This window comes from Aquarana catesbeiana, linkage group LG06 (genome assembly GCF_042186555.1).
Source record: "Aquarana catesbeiana isolate 2022-GZ linkage group LG06, ASM4218655v1, whole genome shotgun sequence".
Lineage (NCBI taxonomy): Eukaryota > Metazoa > Chordata > Amphibia > Anura > Ranidae > Aquarana > Aquarana catesbeiana.
Genome location: NC_133329.1, coordinates 28,754,372 through 28,775,610, shown reverse-complemented (window position 1 = coordinate 28,775,610; position 21,239 = coordinate 28,754,372). Strand labels below are relative to the sequence as shown.

At 44.2% G+C, this 21,239-nt stretch overlaps 1 protein-coding gene across 1 annotated transcript in view; it reads right to left on the bottom strand.

Moving 5' to 3' along the window:
• Positions 1-19,886, bottom strand: part of LOC141147922 (uncharacterized) — an 86,468-nt gene extending 66,582 nt beyond the window's left edge. Inside the window, exons 1-2 of the mRNA XM_073635080.1 lie at positions 19,760-19,886; positions 12,557-12,751 (exon numbers count right to left, since the gene is read on the bottom strand). Coding sequence (XP_073491181.1) covers positions 12,557-12,751; positions 19,760-19,886 — 322 coding nt within the window. The remainder of the gene's footprint in view (positions 1-12,556; positions 12,752-19,759) is intronic.
• Between the last annotated feature and the right edge of the window lie 1,353 nt (positions 19,887-21,239).

The following is a 21,239-nucleotide window of genomic DNA, read 5'->3' as shown; positions in this document are numbered from 1 at the left end:
ACGTCCACCCAGGATGGGAGATCCCATCTGTGGACGTCATATGACTATGGGCGGGTAGGGAAGTGGTTAAAATTAGCACTTTTGATTATTCATGTTCGTGTCCCATAGACTTTAACGGTGTTCGCGTGTTCGAACGAACTTTTTTCCTGTTCGCATGTTCTGGTGCGAACCGAACAGGGGGGTGTTCGGCTCATCCCTACTTGCAGGTATTTGTTTACCATCTATAGGTAGCCTGGTGGGGGATTTCATTGGGGCCCTGGTGTGTGGGGGGTCTTCTAAATCTAGTAGTTTATGGCAACATTTTCCCGAATTGATTGTTCTCCGGTGTCCTGTAATCTACTTAAAATAGAATTAATGTAAGTATAAGTCAGAGACTATGTTAGTCCTATATTGTGTTTCTTTCCAATTGATGGGTCCCTATGGGGTCTCTCCAGGACCCACCTCAATATATTTATATATATATACAACTCTCTATTTTAGACACACACTCCGTCAGGCCTTTCTGATTGTCCCCTGCAGCTACCCATTGTAATCTGTGTTTGAAGCCCTGTTCCGGATGCGTGTTACGCCTGTCCCTGGTGACTTGCAGGTATTTGTTTACCATCTATAGGTAGCCTGGTGGGGGATTTCATTGGGGCCCTGGTGCGTGGGGGGTCTTTTGGGGTTATCCTTGGGTGGTGGTTGGTGGTTTATTCTAACAGTTCGCAAACATTTGTAAACATTATCTGTAAACATTCTTTATATCTAATGTACTAAAGGTCTTAGAATTTTGTTTGATTGTTATATTTTTTTCTATAGAGTGAATTGTAGAGTCATAGGTATTAAACATCTGTCCCTGAGAAAGCCTTCACAGGCGAAACATGTCGGATATCTAAATACCTATCCACTGAATTGGCCGTCACGCTCTTCAGGCCAAGTCACGTAATAAACTTTGCTACAATATTGTTTTTACCGATTATGCACACCTTGTTTCTGTGATTCTCATGTCTATTATTTTTAATAATTTGTGTTAATAAAAATAATTTTGATTTTATTCTGAGTATACTGTGTTTCTCTTGGCACCGCTATAATCCCTGTACTCCCTCCCTCTGGCTTGACTTTTCAAATTATTGGGATGAGGTGCCGTATTACAATGAGGGCCACCCAGCCACATTTAATATACAAAACATGCTACAGCAAAACTGACATTTCTGAAAAAAATCCCATTTAAAATAACTTGCGGTTACAATTGCCGGCACCCGGCTAAAAAAAATATAAAGAAATTAAGAAAAAAATGGTGTGGGGTCCCCCCCAAAAAAACAGACCCTTATCTAAGCATGCAGCCTGGAAGGTCAGGATAGGGGGTGGATGAGGGAACTCCCTCCCACCCTCCTGAACCATATCAGGCCACATGCCCTCAACATGGAGGGGTGGGTGCATTGTGCCCCCCATACCAAAGCACCTTGTCCTCATGTTGATGGGGACAAGGGCCTCTTCCCACAACCCTGGGCTGTGGCTGTTGGGGTCTGTGGGTGGGGGGCTGATCGGTATCTGGAAGATCCCTTTAACAAGGGGGCCCCCAGATCCTGGCCCCTCCCCCAAAGTATGGGATACATTGTACCCCTACCCATTCACCAAAAAAAGTAAGTAAGTAAAACAACTGTTTATTGCAAATGTGTAGTTGATGACTGTAGTGTATGAATAATGTGTGGAGTAGAAATGTAATTTCATTGTGGATTTGTTTTCTACAAAGACAATAAACCTTCTATCTATTAATAAATCATCTATCTATTTTGCAAGGCACTCTATCTATCTATCTATCTATCTATCTATCTATCTATCTATCTATCTATCTATCTATCTATCTATCTATCTATCTATCTATCTATCTATCTACAGTGCCTTGCAAAAGTATTCACTCCCCTTGACTTTTTACCTATTTTGTTACATTACAGCTTTTAGTTCAATGTTTTTTTAATCTGAATTATATGTGATGGATCAGAACACAATTGTCTAAGTTGGTGAAGTAAAATTAGGAAAAATATATACATAAAACTATTTTTCAGAAATAAAAAACTGATAATTGGCATGCACGTATGTATTCACCCCCTTTGTTATGAAGCCCATAAAAAGCTCTGGTCCAACCAATTACCTTCAGAAGTCACATAATGAGTGAAATGATGTCCACCTGTGTGCAATCTAAGTGTCACATGATCTGTCATTACATAGACACACCTTTTTGAAAGGCCCCAGAGGCTGCAACACCTAAGCAAGAGGCACCACTAACCAAACACTGCCATGAAGACCAAGGAACTCTCCAAACAAGTAAGGGACAATGTTGTTGAGAAGTACAAGTCAGGGTTAGGTTATACAAAAATATCCAAATTTGATGATCCCTAGGAGCACCATCAAATCTATCATAACCAAATGGAAAGAACATGGCACAACAGCAAATCTGCCAAGAGACGGCCACACACCAAAACTCACAGACCGGGCAAGGAGGGCATTAAACTGGAGTATCTGTACATAGGATGACAACAAGCCATACACTCCATAGAGATGGGCTTTATGGCAGAGTGGCCAGAAGAAAGCCTTTACTTTCAGGAAAAAACAAAATGGCACGTTTTCAGTTTGCGAAAAGGGATGTGGGAGACTCCCAAAATGTATGGAGGAAGGTGCTCTGGTCTGATGAGACTAAAATTTAACTTTTTGGCCATCAAAGAAAAAGCTATGTCTGGCGCAAACCCAACACATCACATCACCCAAAGAACACCACCCCTCCGTGAAACATGGTGGTGGCAGCATCATGCTGTGGGGATGTTTTTCAGCAGTCAGAGTGGGAAACTAGTCAGAGTTGAGTGAAAGATGGATGGTGCTAAATACAGGGATATTCTTGAGCAAAACCTGTACCACTCTGTGTGTGATTTGAGGCTAGGACAGAGGTTCACCTTCCAGCAAGACAATGACCCCAAACACACTGCTAAAGCAACACTTTAGTGGTTTAAGGGGAAACATGTAAATGTGTTGGAATGGCCTAGTCAAAGCCCAGACCTCAATCCAATAGAAAATCTGTGGTCAGACTTAAAGATTGCTGTTCACAAGCGCAAACCATCCAACTTGAAGGAGCTGGAGCAGTTTTGTAAGGAGGAATGGGCAAAAATCCCAGTGGTAAGATGTGGCTAGCTCATAGAGACTTATCCAAAGTGAATTGGAGCTGTGATAGCTGCAAAAGGTGGCTCTATAAAGTATTGACTTTAGGGGGGTGAATAGATATGGACATTGACTTTTTCTGTTATTTTGTCCTATTTGTTGTTTGCTTCACAATAAAAAAAAAACATCTTCGAAGTTGTGCAACAAAACACGAAAAATGCCAAGGGGTGAATACCTTTGCAAGGCACTGTATCTATCTATCTATCTATCTATCTATCTATCTATCTATCTATCTATCTATCTATCTATCTATCTATCTATCTATCTATCTATCTATCTATCTATCTATCTATCTATCTATCTATCTATCTAACAATATGACATCACATGAGGTCAGGAGGGGGTGGGGCCACCCGCTTACATCATGGGTAGCCTCCAATGGAGGCAGAGCGTTTATCATATTTTCCTATTTTTTGAGTGCATTAGGGGGCGTGATTGACGGAGGATTACATTGCGGGACACTTTTTTCGATTTTTTTAATAAAGAAATTGTCAAAAGCTGTCTCTTGTGGTTTTTAATTTTTGACACATTTTTGGTAAATGGGTACAGGTATGATGTACCCAATACCTATTCACATGGGGGGGCGGGATCTGGGGACCCCCTTGTTAAAGGGGGCTTCCAGATTCCGATAAGCCCCCCACCCACAGACCCCGACAAACACAGCCCAGGGTTGTCGGGAAGAGGCCCTTGTCCCTGTCAACATGGGAACAAGGTGCTTTGGGGTGGGTGCCCCAAAGCACCTACCCACCCCCCCCCATGGTGAGGGCATGTGGCCTGGTATGGTTCAAGGAGAGGGCGCTCGCTCATCCCCCCTATCCTCACCTGCCAGGCTGCGTGCTCAGATAAGGGTCTGGTATGGATTTTGGGGGGACCCCACGCTGTTTTTTTTTTTTAAATTGGGGTGAGATTCCCCTTAAAATCCATACCAGGCCCTTGAGGCTGTGGGGGGACCTCACTCTATTTTTTTATTTTAAATAAAAAACGTAACTGTAACCGCGTGTCATTTTAAATGGGATTTTTTTCTTTAGAAATGTCAGTTTTGCTGTAGCATGTTCTGTATATGCTACAAATGAACCACTTTATAGGCACATTAAGGGGGGGGGGGGGGCAGGCATGATATTTAAAGGAATTTTTCATTTTCATTGTTGCAACATTAAAATCATATATTTTTTTTAAATAAGCCATTGACAGTTGATGACTCATCGGTTGTTAAGGACGCTGTGGCCGGCTTCCCGGTCCCGTTCCTTAAAAATCAGCTTACACTGCGTCATGATTAGGCAAAGCTTTGCCCAATCAGGGCACAGAATGTACCCGTGCAGTGCATTGCAGGGTGTTAGTCGGGCTAAGTGGCCGAACAGGCAAATGTTTGGCCCAAACTCATGCTTGGGCCGAACCGTTCGCCCATCCCTACTTAAAGATCACTCAACAGATCACCTCCGGCTTCAAATGCTCCACCCTCCAGGAATAATCTCACCTGAGGGAGTGTGATCTCTACAATTAAGTGAGATCAATAAAAGCCTTTTAGCCTCCCCGGGCTTTGAAATTCCTTGCTGTTGTCCTCTCTGATATGGCTCATGGTGATTTGTAGTATCCAAAGTGCATATATAAAGAAAAATAACTAATGCCCTGTACACACGATAGGATTTTCCGACAACAAAATCCATGTTTTTTATCTGACAGATGTTGGCTCAAACTTGTCTTGCATACACGTGGTCACACAAATCTTGTCAGAAATTCCAAACATCAAGAACGCGGTGACGTACAACACGTACGACGAGCCGAGAAAAATGAAGTTCAATAGCCAGTGTGGCTCTTCTGCTTGATTCCGAGCATGCGTTGAATTTTGTGCATCGGAATTGTGTACACACGATCGGAATTTCCGACAACTGATTTTTTTGTCAGAAAATTTGAGATCCAGATCTCAAATTTTGTGTGACGGAAATTCCGATGGAAAATGTCCGATGGAGCCTACAGATGGTCGGAATTTCCAACAACAAGCTCCCATCAAACATTTTCCGTCGGAAAATCCGACCGTGTGTACGGGGCATTATAGTGTTTATATCCTCCATAGAACTTAAATATATTAAATAAGTACAGGTTACTAACATTGCTCAGGTGCCTCCAGCGCACCAGGCTTTGACAAGCATTAAAATCCGTGTTTTGAACATACCGCTCTTTCCACACAAGCCTCGCAGTCAATGATCCCACTCACAGCTCCACGCTAGATACAGATGTTGTCACCGTCCTGGGCCATCCCCTACACGCATCAACAGCAAGGCATTTCACTGATCTCACTTAATTGTAGAGATCACACTCCCTCAGGTGAGATTATTCCTGAAGGAAGAAAACTTGAAGGTGATCTGTTGAGTGATCTTTGAACACTAATGAGAAATGGAACACTGGTCTGAGCTGTCTGAACACTAGTTGGGATGCACTCTGTGGGATGTTGCAGCAGGATACTGCATCTTAGTTTTTTCATCACTATTTCACTTTTATTATTTATACAGTTTTTTGCATGGACTATCCATTGTTTGCACTGATTTAAATTATCCACTGATATTGGATTCATTTTTGTATATTTTGATGTATCGAGCACTGTGATCCTTAATTTTTGTATATTTTTTATTATTATGATTGTTCCATTACTTCAGTTACTGTAGCGCGCTACTATTTACATTTGAAATATACGTGCCACATGCTGCGGATGGATAGCATGGGAAACATCACTAAACAGAGGAAATTATTCCCTGCCTGAGGACTGACCATGTCCACCTATGCCTGTGGACTCATACGCTGCTGACACCCTCACAGTGCCATGCGAACATCTGCCTCTCCTTTTTGTCCTCCCAGACATGATGGGGGAGCTTATTAACAAAATGGAATAATGGAAATGTGTACATTGATACACTTTAAGCAATGGAAAGTGGTGTTTGGTGCACTTTAACTTGAGTACTTACTACACAGACACACTCCACTGATACACTTTAATATACTGCAGTAAAACTGCACTGATGCACTACAATATACTGCATTAAATGTGCAACAATGCACAGAAATATACTGTGTTACACGTGCAGTAACGCACTGAAATATACTGCATTAAAAGGCACGTAACGCACTGGAATATATAGCGTTAAACTTGCAATAATGCACTGAAGCATACTGCGTTAAACATGCACCAATGCACAGAAATATACTGCGTTAAATGGCATGTAACACACTGAAATATACTGCATTAAACTTGCAGTAACACACTAAAATATACTGCGTTAAACGCGCACTAGCGCACAGGAATATACTGTGTTAAACTTGCAGTAATGCACTGAAATATACTACGTTAAACGGCACATAACGCACAGAAATATACTGCGTTAAACAGCACTTAACGCACTGAAATATACTCTGTTAAACTTGCAGTAATGCACTGAAGTATACTGCAATAAGTGCGCACTAACGCACAGAATTATACTGCATTGAATGGCACATAACACACTGAAATATATGGCGTTAAACTTGCAGTAATCCACTGAAATATATGGTGTTAAAATTGCAGTAACAGACTGAAATATACTGCGTTAAATGTGCACTAGTGCACAGAAATATACTGCGTTAAACTTGCAGTAACGCACTGAAATATACTACGTTAAATGGCACGTAACGCACTGAAGTATACTGCACTAAACGTGCACTAACACACAAAAATATACTGGGTTAAACAGCACATAATGCACTGAAATATACACTGTTAAACTTGCACTAACACACAGAATTATACTGTGTTAAATGGCACGTAATGCACTGAAATATATGGCGTTAAACTTACAGTAATGCACTGAAATATATGGCGTTAAACTTGCAGTAACAGACTGAAATATACTGCGTTAAATGTGTACTAGTGCACAGAAATATACTGTGTTAAACTTGCAGTAACGCACTGAAATATACTACGTTAAATGGCACGTAACGCACTGAAGTATACTGCACTAAACGTGCACTAACACACAAAAATATACTGGGTTAAACAGCACATAACGCACTGAAATATACACTGTTAAACTTGCACTAACACACAGAATTATACTGTGTTAAATGGCACGTAATGCACTGAAATATATGGCGTTAAACTTGCAGTAATGCACTGAAATATATGGCGTTAAACTTGCAGTAATAGACTGAAATATACTGCGTTAAAAGTGCACTAGTGCACAGAAATATACTGCATTAAACTTGGAGTAATGCACAGAAATATACTACGTTAAACGGCACATAACGCACAGAAATATACTGCATTAAACAGCACTTAACGCACTGAAATATACTCTGTTAAACTTGCACTAACACACAGAATTATACTGTTTTAACCACTTGACAACTGGGCACTTAAACTCCCTTCCTAACCAGACCAATTTTCAGCTTTCGGTGCTCTCACATTTTGAATGACAATTACTCAGTCATGCAACACTGTACCCATATGAATTTTTTGTCCTTTTTTTCACACAAATAGAGCTTTCTTTTGGTGGTATTTAATCACCGTTGGGTTTTTCATTTTTTGCGCTATAAAAGAAAAAAGACTGAAAATTCGGTAAAAAAATGAAACTTTCTTAGTTTCTGTTATAAAATTTAGCAAATTAGTAATTTTTCTTCGTAAATTTTGGCCACAATTTATACTGCTACATATCTTTGGTAAAAATAAGTACAAATCGGTGTATATTATTTGGTCTTTGTGAAAGTTATAGAGTCCAAAAGCTATGGTGCCAATATCTGAAAATTGATCACACCTGAAGTACTGACGGCCTATCTACCCTGTTTCCCTGAAAATAAGACCTAGCGTGATTGTCGGTGATGGCTGCAATATAAGCCCTACCCCCCAAATAAGCCCTACCCTGTTTCACTGAAAATAAGCACTACCCTGAAAATAAGACCTACAAGGACTTTAATTAGGGCTTATTTGGGGGGTAGGGCTTATATTGCAGCCATCACCGACAATCACGCTAGGTCTTATTTTCGGGGAAACAGGGTATATTCTTGAGACCCTAACATGCCAGAAAAGTACAAATACCCCCCAAATAACCCTTTTTTGGAAAGAAGACATTCCAAGGTATTTAGTAAAAGGCATGGTGAGTTTTTTGAAGTTGTCATTTTTTCCCACAATTCTTTGCAAAATCAAGATTTTTTTTTTCCTTTTTTTTTTTCCACAAAAATGTCATATTAGCAGGTTATTTCTCACACACCGCATATGCATACAGGGGCGTAACTACCACCATAGCGACCCATGCGGGCGCTATGGGGCCCGCAGCCGAGTGGGGCCCAGTGAGGATAAGAGCACCGCCGACACAGTCTCCCAGCCAGGGGAAGAGAGAGGAAAGGAAGAGGTGAACTGTCTGTATCAGCAGAAAGCTGAATTGCCCGATGTAAGAGCTTTCATTAGAACTTCCGGTGTTCCTGGGGCTCACGTCACATAGCTCCACCTTTTGGCCCGGTGCCTTTGATAGACAGAACGCCGATCTAATGCGGGACATGTGACGTCATCAAAGGCGTCAGGCCAAGAGGTGGGGCTATGTGATGATGAGCCCCGGGAAGACAGGAAATTCAAATGAAAGCTATTACAGCGGGCAATCCCGCTCTCTGCTGATCCGGGTGGCTTGCCTCTTCCTCTGCATAGGTGGGGCTGTATGGGGCACAGGCAGACCAGGCTGTATTGGGCACAGGTCACGCTGTATGGGGCACATGTCGCGCTGTATGGGGCACAGGTCACGCTGCATTGGGCACAGGTCACACTGCATTGGGCACAGGTCACACTGTATGTGGCACAGGTCACGCTGCATTGACACTAGGGCAGCTGTGGGGGTGGGCTGTTTGCAGGGGGGCCCCATACAACATTTTGCTATGGGGCCCTGCTGTTTCTAGTTAGGCCCCTGTATGCATACCACAAATTACACCCCAAAACACATTCTGCTATTACTCCCGAGTATGGCGATACCACATGTGTGAGACTTTTACACAGCATGGCCACATTTTGAGGCCCAACATGCAGAGGAGCACCTCTAGGCGTTCTGGAGCACCCAGGCCAATTCTGACATTTCTCTCCTACATGTAAAAATCATCATTTATTTACTAGAAAATTACATAGAACCCCAAAACATTATATATTTTTTTTTAGCAAAGACCCTAGAGAATACAATGGCAGTTGTTGCAACTTTTTATCTCGCACGGTATTCGCGCAGCAATTTTTTTAACGCTTTTTGGGGGAAAAAAAAACAGTTTTATGCTTTAAAAAAAACCAAAACAGTAAAGTTGGCCCAATGTTTTTGCATAATCGATCATAGCGGTGAGTCAGTAGAAGCACTGGAGGGTGGCGGGAAGGGGGGGACGTCCCCTCTCACCTCCCATAAGAACGATCAAGCAGTGGAACAGCCGCTATGATCATTCTTATGGTGTAGGGAAAAAGCTGATATCTGAATGATGCCTGTAGCTGCACCCATCATTCAGATATCCTCGCACAAAGTCAAGGACCTCGTATGACGGCCGGCGGGCAGGAAGTGGTTAAAACACATGTCGGGTTGCTAAAGCCTACAGATGCTCTGTTACCACGCGATTTTATCTCATTCTTTTTTGTGATCACGTTTTATCCATTTAAGTGCGCTGTTTAGCACTTTCCAGCTTTTCAATAAAAGCATTTTTTAACGGATTCATGCCCTATGTGGAGATTTTTTTGTTCTTTCCTTCTTCCATGAATGGGACCCCGCTGAGCCCTAGCCATTCTTCTCTGCATACTCATTTCATCTGAGAGAGATATCCCGATTGTTCATGGACTCACACATCATTGAACAGCTACGGTCGCCCCGGATGGGACTCCCCGCCAGGACTTCTCCAGCCAGATATCCCTGGGATTGTTGGATCCCTCAAGCCCGTATGACACTCCACCGTACGGTGACTGTGTCCATCCCTTCTGGTAAGGATATTCACTCCTATGGTTTGCAGTTTTGAGTTGGAATTTTGGAAGATCTGTGTGTTAAGTGCCTCCTTTAATCATGGTTTGCTCCAGCCTCCGCCTCATGCGCAGATGTGGCACTACATATGCCCATGAACCCCCAGTTTCTGTGGATAAACATATGGTTCATCACACACCAACAAACTTTTTTTCTTAAATTGGTTTATTTGTCAAACGTCCACTAACTATACACATTGCCTATATTGGCATAAGTTATGTACTTAGCATTTTGTCACTTATTTACGATATATTATGATGCTATACATGTTTAAGATGTAAATGCATATTTTTAGCGCTGCATGTGTTTAGTATCTATTGTGGGGTATTGCAGAGTATCGTGGGGTATTGCAGAGTATTGTGGGGTATTGCAGAGTATTGCGGGGTATTGCAGAGTATTGTGGGGTATTGCAGAGTATTGTGGGGTGTTGCGGAGTAAGGCAGAGTATTGCAGAGTATTGTGGGGTATTGCAGAGTATTGCAGGGTATTATAGTATGGAGGGATGGCTGAGCATGGATGGATGGATGGCTGGATGTGACTGTATTTGTCACAGAGCAGTGCTGTGGGCACTACAGATGCAGCCCACAATGCTGCTACCATCCGATCCCTCCCCCGCTCCTCCCCCTCTGTACCGATCGGTACACAGAGGGGAGGGAGGAACCAACGTCATGACATGACGCCGGTTTGTTTACATGTGATCGCTCCGTCATTTGATGGAGCGATCACATGGTAAACGGCCGCGATCAGCGGCCTTTCTTCGTGATCCATGATGCGCCAGGTCCTCTGGACCCGGCGGTCACGGAAGTTCTCGGGTGCGCGCCCCAGGGGGCGCGCGAGAGCAGTATTCTGGGAGGACGTCCATGGATGTCCTCCCAGGATAGGCCGACCGCGCTGTAGCCATCTTTCGGCTATGGCCCGGTCAGCATGTGGTTAAATGGCACGTAATGCACAGAAATATACGGCGTTAAACTTGCAATAATGCGCTGAAGTATACAGCATTAAATGTGCACTAATGCACAGAAATATACTGTGTTAAATGGCAGGAAATGCACTGAAATATACAGCATTAAACGTGCACTAACGCACAGAAAAATACTCTGTTAAATGGCAGGTAATGCACTGAAATATATGGCATTAAACTTGCTGTAACTCACTGATATATTATGTTAAATAGTCACTACACTCACACTGACTGAACTATCACTGGATTCACACTAAAATGATATTCTACACTGACATGAGAATCAGAATAGCACACTATAGCACACTAATGCCGCGTACACATGGTCGGACTTTTTGGCTACAAAAGTCCGTCAGCCTGTCCGACAGACTTTCGATGGACTTTTGTCAGACTTTTGGCGGACTTTTGGCGGACTTGCAGCAGACTTTCTTACGAACGGACTTGCCTACATATGATCACACAAAAGTCCGACGGATTCGTACATGATGACGTACACAAGGACTAAAATAAGGAAGTTAATAGCCAGTAGCCAATAGCTGCCCTAGTGTGGGTTTTTGTCCGTCGGACTAGCACACAGACGAGTGGATTTCTGGGTCCGGCGTAGTTACGACGTAAAGATTTGAAGCATGTTTCAAATCTAAAGTCCGTCAGATTTGAGGCTGGAAAAGTCCGCTGAAAGTCCGCTGAAAGTCTGGGGAAGCCCACACACGATCGGATTGTCAGCCAGCTTTAGTCCATCGGTGTCCGTCGGACTTTTGTAGAAGAAAGGTCCGACCGTGTGTACGCGGCATAACTCTCTAGTAGCACCAAACAGAGTCCTGTTCTATCTCTCTCCACATCAATATCACACTACAAATGGCCACTATTGAAAGAATACTTTTAGGGCTCTTTCACACGGGACGGATCCATGATGAGCAGGAAGATGACAGGTCTGTCTCTGCACACTGTGCAGCGATGGACCTGTCAGAGCGCCGCTCTCCCCTATGGGGGATCGGATGATGACGGACCGTAGAGTCCGTCGTCACCCGATCTGATCCGAAAACAGATGGAAAAGTAGGTTTTTCCTCCGCTACACTTTTTCGGATCGGAGCGGGTCGGATGTCAGCGGACATGTCACCGCTGACATCCGACGCTCCATAGAGATCTATGGAGGGTTCGTTCAGGTCCGCCTAAAAAACTGAAAGGCGGACCTGAACGGATCGTTCGTCTGAAAGAGGCCTTATAGTGTGATGCGGGACTAAGAGCAATGAGCCATGATTGGATACAGTCATTAATCATGGCTCTGACAGTGCTCTGTGCCCTGATTGGGCAAAGCTTTCTTTGCTTCATGCAATCAGGGAATAAAATGCCCTGTGCAATGGCGCACTGCATTGTGGTCATTTTTATCACCAATGGAGAGAGATCAAAGAATAATTACCTGACGGATGACAAAATTGCTTTATACTCTTCAGTATTCTTTCAAGTTGCCTTTTATCAGCTTTTTGTTTTTGTGATATGAGGAGGAAGTCACTGGCCAACATTCCAATACTGGGCTGATTCTCCAGGATTCGAGTTTTCTCCTGATCACTGTTGTCCTCCAGATCATCAATCACCACAAAAACATTGTCCTTTCCTGGGCACACAAAGGAGGTTATCAGTCAATATAGCTACATTTTAATTATCTGTTTTATTACCTGTATTGTTTGAAATGTCTGTCCGTGACCATGTTCTTTCAATGTCCCTCTCTTTATGTAAGTTATATAATTTGAATGCAAACTTCTAATCTAGTGACAACTGCATGGAAGTTTTGCATATATTTTACTTCTTTATTTATGATAAGGCCTAAAAAAAAATAAACATGAATTTATGATCAATGTTTGAATATTTTGTGATATTAAATATGTTGTAAAAAATGTAGCTCTGTATTTTGAATATTTTTTATAAAAAAGCAATAGTAAAAATAAATAAATAAATAAATAATAATAATAAAAGTATATATATATATATATATATATATATATATATATATATATATATATATATATATATATATATATATATATATATATACACAGTACACCATCACATTTTTGTAACTATTTTTGTAACTACTTTATTCTATCTTTTCATGTGACAACACTGAAGAAATTACATTTTGCTAGTGCTAGTGAGTGTACAGCTTGTATAACAGTGAAAATTTGCTGTCCCCTCAAAATAAGTCATAAGTGAATGGTCGACCAAAGAAGTTGAGTGTACATACTCAGCATCATATCCAGAGGTTGTCTTTGGCAAATAGGCATATGAGTGCTGCCAGCATTGCTGCAGAGGTTGAAGGGGTGGGGGGTCAGCCTGTCAGTGCTCAGACCATATGCCGCACACTGCATCAAATTGGTCTGCATGGCTGTTGATCCAGAAGGAAGCCTCTTCTAAAAATGATGCACAAGAAAGCCGGCAAATAGTTTGCTGAAGACAAGCAGACTAAGGACATGGATTACTGGAACCATGTCCTGTAATAAACTATAATAAACGTATTTGGCTCAGATGGTGTCAAGCGTCTCTGGCGGCAACCAGGTGAGGAGTACAAAGACAAGTGTGTCTTGCCTACATTTAAGCATGGTGGTGGGGGTGTCATGGTCTGGGGCTGCATGAGTGCTGCCGGCACTGGAGAGCTACAGTTCATTGAGGGAACCATGAATGCCAACATGCACTGTGAAATACTGAAGCCGAGCATGATCCCCTCCCTTCGGAAACTGGGCCGCAGGGCAGTATTCCAACATAACGACCCCAAACACACCTCCAAGACGACCACTGCATTGCTAAAGAATCTGAGGGTAAAGGTGATGGACTGGCCAGTAGGGATGAGCCCAATGTTCGAGTTGAAAATCGGGTGTTCGCCTTTTCCTTCGAACAGCGAACATTAAAATTCTAATTCCAAAGCCGCGGAATGCCGTTAAAGTCTAATGCCGCGTACACACGGTCGGACTTTCCGGCGGACTTGGTCCGGCGGACCAGAGTGTGCCGGACAATCCGCCCGTGTGTAGGCGCCAGCAGACTTTTCCGGCGGACTTTTTCCCCAAAGTCCGCCGGACCTAGATTTGAAACAAGTTTTAAATCTTCCCGTTGGACCCAGTTTTGAGCGGAAAGTCCGCTCGTCTGTGTGCTGGTCCGACGGAAAGCCCGCTCATGTGTATGCTGGTCCGACGGACCAGATACAACACGAGGGCAGGGTATTGCATCTCGCGCTCGCTGCAATAGGAAAAACAAATTTTCCTATTGCGGCGAGCGCGGGCCATACCAGGCCCTTAGGTCTGGTATGGATTTTAAAGGGAAGCCCCTACGCCGAAAAAACGGCGTGGGTCCCCCCTAAAATCCATACCAGACCCCGATCCGAGCAAGCAGCCTGGCCGGTCAGGAAAGGGGGTGGGGACGAGCGAGCGCCCCCCCCCTCCTGAACCGTACCAGGCCGCATGCCCTCAACATGGGGGGTGGGTGCTTTGGGGGAGGGGGGTGCCCTGCGGGGCCCCCCACCCCAAAGCACCTTGTCCCCATGTTGATGAGGACAAGGGCCTCTTCCCGACAACCCTGGCCGTTGGTTGTCGGGGTCTGCGGGCGGGGGGCTTATCGGAATCCGGGAGCCCCCTTTAATAAGAGGGCCCCCAGATCCCGGCCCCCCCACCCTATGTGAATGAGTATGGGGTACATGGTACCCCTACCCATTCACCTAAGGAAAAAGTGTCAATAATAAAACACACTACACAGGTTTTTAAAATATTTTATTAAACAGCTCCGGGGGGGTCTTCTTCCGGCTTCGGGGGTCCCTCCGCTTCATCTTCTCCCGGCGTCCGGTTGGTTCTTCTCCGCTCTCTTCTCCCGGTGTTCCAGTTCTTCGGCCGGCTCCTCTGCTGTCTTCAGGTAGCTCTCTTGCCAGCAGAGGTCCGGACTTCTGGGCTTCTTCTCTTCTCTTCTCTTCTCCAGATGCTGACACGACGCTCTCTCCGACTGGACTGTTCTCTGAGGGCTGCGTTGTGACTTATATAGGCGGAGACCCCGTCCCCTTTTGATGTCACAGTCCCTGGGCATGCTGGGACTGTGACGTTTTAGGGGGCGTGGTCATTGGGTGATGTTGACCACGCCCCCTAAAACGTTACAGTCCCAGCATGCCCAGGGACTGTGACATCATTAGGGGGCGGGGTCTCCGCCTATATAAGTCACAACGCAGCCCTCAGAGAACAGTCCAGTCGGAGAGAGCGTTGTGTCAACATCTGGAGAAGAGAAGAGACGAGAAGAAGCCCAGAAGCCCAGAAGCCCAGAAGTCCGGACCTCTGCTGGCAAGAGAGCTACCTGAAGACAGCAGAGGAGCCGGCCGAAGAACTGGAACACCGGGAGAAGAGAGCGGAGAAGAACCAACCGGACGCCGGGAGAAGATGAAGCGGAGGGACCCCCGAAGCCGGAAGAAGACCCCCCCCGGAGCTGTTTAATAAAATATTTTAAAAACCTGTGTAGTGTATTTTATTACTTACACTTTTTCACTGGGTGAATGGGTAGGGGTACCATGTACCCCATACTCATTCACATAGGGTGGGGGGCCGGGATCTGGGGGCCCCCTTATTAAAGGGGGCTCCTGGATTCCGATAAGCCCCCCGCCCGCAGACCCTGACAACCAATGGCCAGGGTTGTCGGGAAGAGGCCCTTGTCCTCATCAACATGGGGACAAGGTGCTTTGGGGTGGGGGGCCCGCAGGGCGCCCCCCTCCCCCAAAGCACCCCCCATGTTGAGGGCATGCGGCCTGGTACGGTTTAGGAGGGGGGGGGCGCTCGCTCGTCCCCACCCCCTTTCCTGAACGGCCGGGCTGCGTGCTCGGATTGGGGTCTGGTATGGATTTTGGGGGGGACCCCACGCCGTTTTTTCGGCGTTGGGGGTTCCCATTTATAATCTATACCAGACCTAAGGGCCTGGTATGCCCCGCGACGGGGCTCGCAAGGTGTCAATCTTGCCGATAAAAGCGGCAAGATTGATTTCCTTTTCTAGTCCCGTCGCACATGAGTCACGTTCAAAATGAACGGACTTGTCCGTGTGTGGGCAAGTCCATTCATTCTGAAAGTCCGCCGTAACTCCGGCGAAAGTCCGTCGGAAAGACGGGCGGACTTAGCCTGCCGGAAAAGTCCGGTCGTGTGTGGGCAAGTCCGTCCGTTTTAAAGTCCGGCGCACCTGGCGGACAAAGTCCGTCAGAAAGTGTGATGGACCAAGTCCGCCGGAAAGTCCGACCGTGTGTACGTAGCATAAGGGACACTAACATGAAAAAAACAAAAGTGCTCATTTTAAAGGCTTATATGCAAGTTATTGCCATAAAAAGGTGTTTGGGGACCTGGGTCCTGCCCCAGGGGACATGTTTCAATGCAAAAAAGTTTTAAAAACTGCAGCTTTTTCAGGAGCAGTGATTTTAATAATGCTTAAAGTAAAATAATAAAAATGAAATATTCCTTTAAATATCGTTCCTGGGGGTATCTGTAGTCTGCCTGCAAAGTAGCGCATCTTTCCTGTGTTTAGAACAATACCGCAGCAACATTACATTTCTAAAGGAAAAAATTGTCCCAAACTGTCTCTTGTCTTTTTTACTCTTTTTGACACTTCTTTGGTGAATGAGTAGGGGTACAATGTACCAGATACCCATTCACATAGGGGGGATCTGGGGGTCCCCGTGTTAAAGGGGGCTTCCAAATTCCGATAAGCCCCCCACCCGCAGACCCCCACAACCACTGGGCAAGGGTTGTGGAGATGAGACCCTTGTCCCCATCAACATGGGGACAAGGTGTTTTGGGGGACCCCAAAGCACCCTCCCTATGTTGAGGGCATGTGACCTGGTATGGTTCAGGAGGGGGTGGTACTTTCTCGCCCCCTCCCTTTTCCTGCAGCCTGCCGGGTTGCATGCTCAAATAATGGATTTTGGGGGGAACCCTACGGCACTTTTTTTTATTTTGGCGTGGAGTTCCCCTTAAAATCCATACCAGATCTGAAAGGTTTGGTATGGATTTTGGGGGGACCCCTACGCCATTTTTTTAAATTTGGCGCAGGGTTCCCCTTAATTTTCATACCAGACCTGAAGGGCCTGGTATGGATTTTGGGGGGACCCCCATGCAATTTTTTTTTATTTTTGGTTTGGGGTTCCCCTTAATATTCATACCAGACCAAATGGGCCTGGTAATGGACTGGGGGGGCATGCTGTTTTTTTCAATGATTTTTATCTATATTGCCAGGATCCAACAATTCATTACAGCCGCAAGCACTTTTGAATGACAATTTTTCCTTTAGAAATATCACCTTGTGGTATTATTCTAAACATGGGAAAGATGTGCTACTTTACAGGCATACTAAGGACACCCCCCAGGCACAATATTTAAAGGAATATTTCATTTTTATTTCTTTCACTTTAAGCATTATTAAAATCACTGCTCCTGAAAAAACGTCCGTTTTTAGAACTTTTTATTTGCATTGATACATGTCCCCTGGGGCAGGACCCGGGTCCCCCCCCATACACTTTTTATGGCAATAACTTGCATATAAGCCTTTAAAATTAGCACTTTTGTTTTTTTATGTTTGTGTCCCATAGACTTTAATGGTGTTCCCGTGTTGGTACAAATTTTTTGCCTGTTCGCAAGCTCTGGGGCGAACCGAAACGGGGGGGATTGTTCAGCTCATCCCTACTGGCCAAGCATGTCTCCAGATCTAAACCCTATTGAGCATCTGTGGGACATCCTCAAACAGAATGTGGAGGAGCGCAAGGTCTCTAACATCCACCAGCTCCATGATGTTGTCATGGAGGAGTGGAAGAGGACTCCAGTGACAACCTGTGAAGCTCTGGTGAACTCCATGCCCAAGAGGGTTAAGGCAGTGCTGGAAAATAATGGTGGCCACACAAAATATTGACACTTTGGGCCCAATTTGGACATTTTCACCTGTTGCCAGCGGTTTAGACATTAATGGCTGTGTGTTGAGTTATTTTGAGGGGGAAAGTAACTATACAAGCTGTACACTCACTACTTTACATTGTAGCAAAGTGTCATTTCTTCAGTGTTGTCACATGAAAAGATATAATAAAATATTTACAAAAATGTGTGGGGTATACTCATGTTTGTGAGATACTGTGTATATATATATATATATATATATATATATATATATATATATATATATATATATATATATATATATATATATTCATAACAAGTCAATTGACTGAAAAAGGAGCCACTGAATCCATTATCACATATCAGTAACATATAATGCAATTGTTATCAGTACATTTTAGAAAGATAGCAATCAAATGGCATTCATTCCCTGTTTAGAGTAAAACAAATTAATTAACCCGTAGTAAACCTGTTACAAAGAAACAAAAAATAAAAAAAACATCATTAATAAAACCACATATAAAAGTAGTTTCAAGGAAGTAATTCATCAAACAAAAATAAATGTAGCCTTTGTAGCTGTCAGCTTGTAGTTCTCAATGAACTAACATGGCGCTGTAGAGCGTTCTGGGTAGTTCACTATCTCTTCCTGTCAGTGTGTAAGATGTGCCCAGATAATAAGGATAACTTGCCACAAATTTGTGGCGGTGTTGAATGGCAAGTCTGTTAACTTGCTGCACATGTTCACTGGCAAGTTGTACACTTGAGCACTTGAAGCACATATTTTAGTTGATACTTTTTCAATTTGCATGGCAAGTCTCTAGCAAGAGCAAAGTTGCAGTGGTGAGTCTACAACAAGAGCTCTGCAAGTCTACAGCATGGTAATCCAGCCACAGTGCCCCCTGTGGTGGGATGACTATTGCACAATATAACAAACTTGTGAAGCCTGGCAGGTCTAGCTACAGCTTAGCAAGTCATTTTAAAACTTGCAGCACAATTGCATGCTATCTGGGTGCCTGCCCATATAAGGTACAGGCAGAGAGTCTACTAGAGCCCTGCATGGAACCCTGATGTGTTGATCATGGGTGCATACTTTCCAGACTCCTAGCAAAAAAAAAAAATAAATGCCTTTTTTTTTACTGGCAAAAAGATGTGCATTTATTATTCTTTTTTTACAAAGGTTAGCTTATCTTTTAACATTTTCTAAATCTAAAATAACATTTTAAGGCAAGTTGAAGAGGTTTGGGCTATGGCATGGTAATAGGGAGAGGCTGTGCTAGAGGACTCACAAGTAAAATATGCTATCAAGTTCAGAGGCATAAAAAAAATGTAAAATTGTTCAGGTAAATAGAAAAAAAAAAATGCAAATAAGCATTTACAATCCTTGATTTTTTCTGTGCATTTTACTGTAATTTTTTAGGTTGGTGAAAGAGGTCTCTTTTTAAGCACCCTATACTTGAGCCAGTTATAGGTCAAGAAAGGCCTCCATGAATGATAACTGTCTTATGTAAGAAAAAGCCATGATTTATGGCCTTATATATATTTTTAATGTGGTCGTATACTCATTACATATTGTGTGTTTGTATGTTGGACGGTTGGACGTTGGTAGCTTCTGGCAAAGAAGGAGGAGTGTCTGGTTACTCATTCTGACCGCATTCAACCAGCTTTAATTGCAAACATTTTCCTATTGATTCCTAGCTAGCAAACAGTTCACTTTTGGTGTGTTCTGTGTTCTATACCAAGTATTTTATTGAGATTCTCCAACTCTTCATCATACAGGGAGTCATTGACGTTGGTGATGTTTACTCTTCCTCTGTTCTTGGTGTGATACAGAATCCCAAATGTGCACTGAGACAAATCATTCATGAACTGTTGGAATCCATTGTTGGAGATGTAACAAGGTCTAACTTCTCGAATTGTCTCTCTGAAATTTTTTGATTTCAGGATTTCCACCAGCCAGGAATAATCATCACTGGAAGATCTGGAGAAGATCCCAACAACGTTCCTCTGAGATATCCCAATCAGTTCGTAAGACAAAATAAAAACAAAAGGAAGATTAATTGTATTATCTTGGAGGAAGTCTTATACATAAATATTCATTACTGAGCATGTGAGCATAAACATAAATGAACATAATCGGATCTTCCCACCAATCAATGAACTTAAAGTGGGAGTAAACTCCCATACATGAAATGTATCTATAGGTAGGCCTATAATAAGGCTTACCTATAGGCAGGGGCGTTGCTAGGTCTACAATAGATCTGGGGCTAGAGCCCATAGCAGCGTAGTAAAGAAAGTCATACGCTTGGGCGGGCATACACATGTATATACAGTAATATACGTGTGTGTGTGTATATATCCCCAGAGAGCCCCACTTACATCAGGGTCCCCAGAGAGCCCCCTCCTTACATCAGGGTCCCCAGAGAGCCCCCCCTTACATCAGGGTTCCCAGAGAGCCCCCCCCTTACATCAGGGTCCCCAGAGAGCCCCCCCTTACATCAAAATCCCCAGAGAGCCTCCTCCCTTGCATCAGTGTCCCCAGAGAGCCCCCCACTTACATCAGGGTGACCAGAGAGCCTCCTCCTTACATCAGAGTCCCCAGAGAGCCTCCCCCTTGCATCAGTGTCCCCAGAGAGCCACCCACTTACATCAGGGTTTCCAGAGAGCCTCCTGTACATTAAGGTCCCCAGAGAGCCTCCCCCTTAAATCAGGGTCCCCAGAGAGCCTCCCCCTAAAATCAGGATCCCCAGAGAGCCCCCCCTTAAATCTGGGTCACCAGAGAGCCTTCCCCTTAAATTCAGGGTCCCCAGAGAGACTCCCCCTTGCATCAGGGTCCCCAGAGAGCCTCCCACTTACATCAGGGTCCCCAGAGAGCCTCCCCTCCCCTTGGGCACCCCTGCAGAGACTCGGGGCTATGGGCCCCAGATTCGGGGCTATAGCCCTAAAAGCCACCCCCTAGTGACGCCACTGCCTATAGGTGATGTAAATACCTCCTAAACGTGCGCCATTTAGGAGATAATTACTGTGACATCGCCACCCAGGCCGTTCATTCAGAGTCCAAACGTCAGCTCCCCTCGCGCACGTGCGGGAGTGACTTCATCACAGCTCCGGCCACTCACACAGCCAGAATCTGTGAAAGAAGACCGGGTAAAGAGGGAAGCCCTGTCAGCGGTGACAGCTCAGCACTGGAAGGGCTTTGTTCTAAGGTAAGTTTCACAT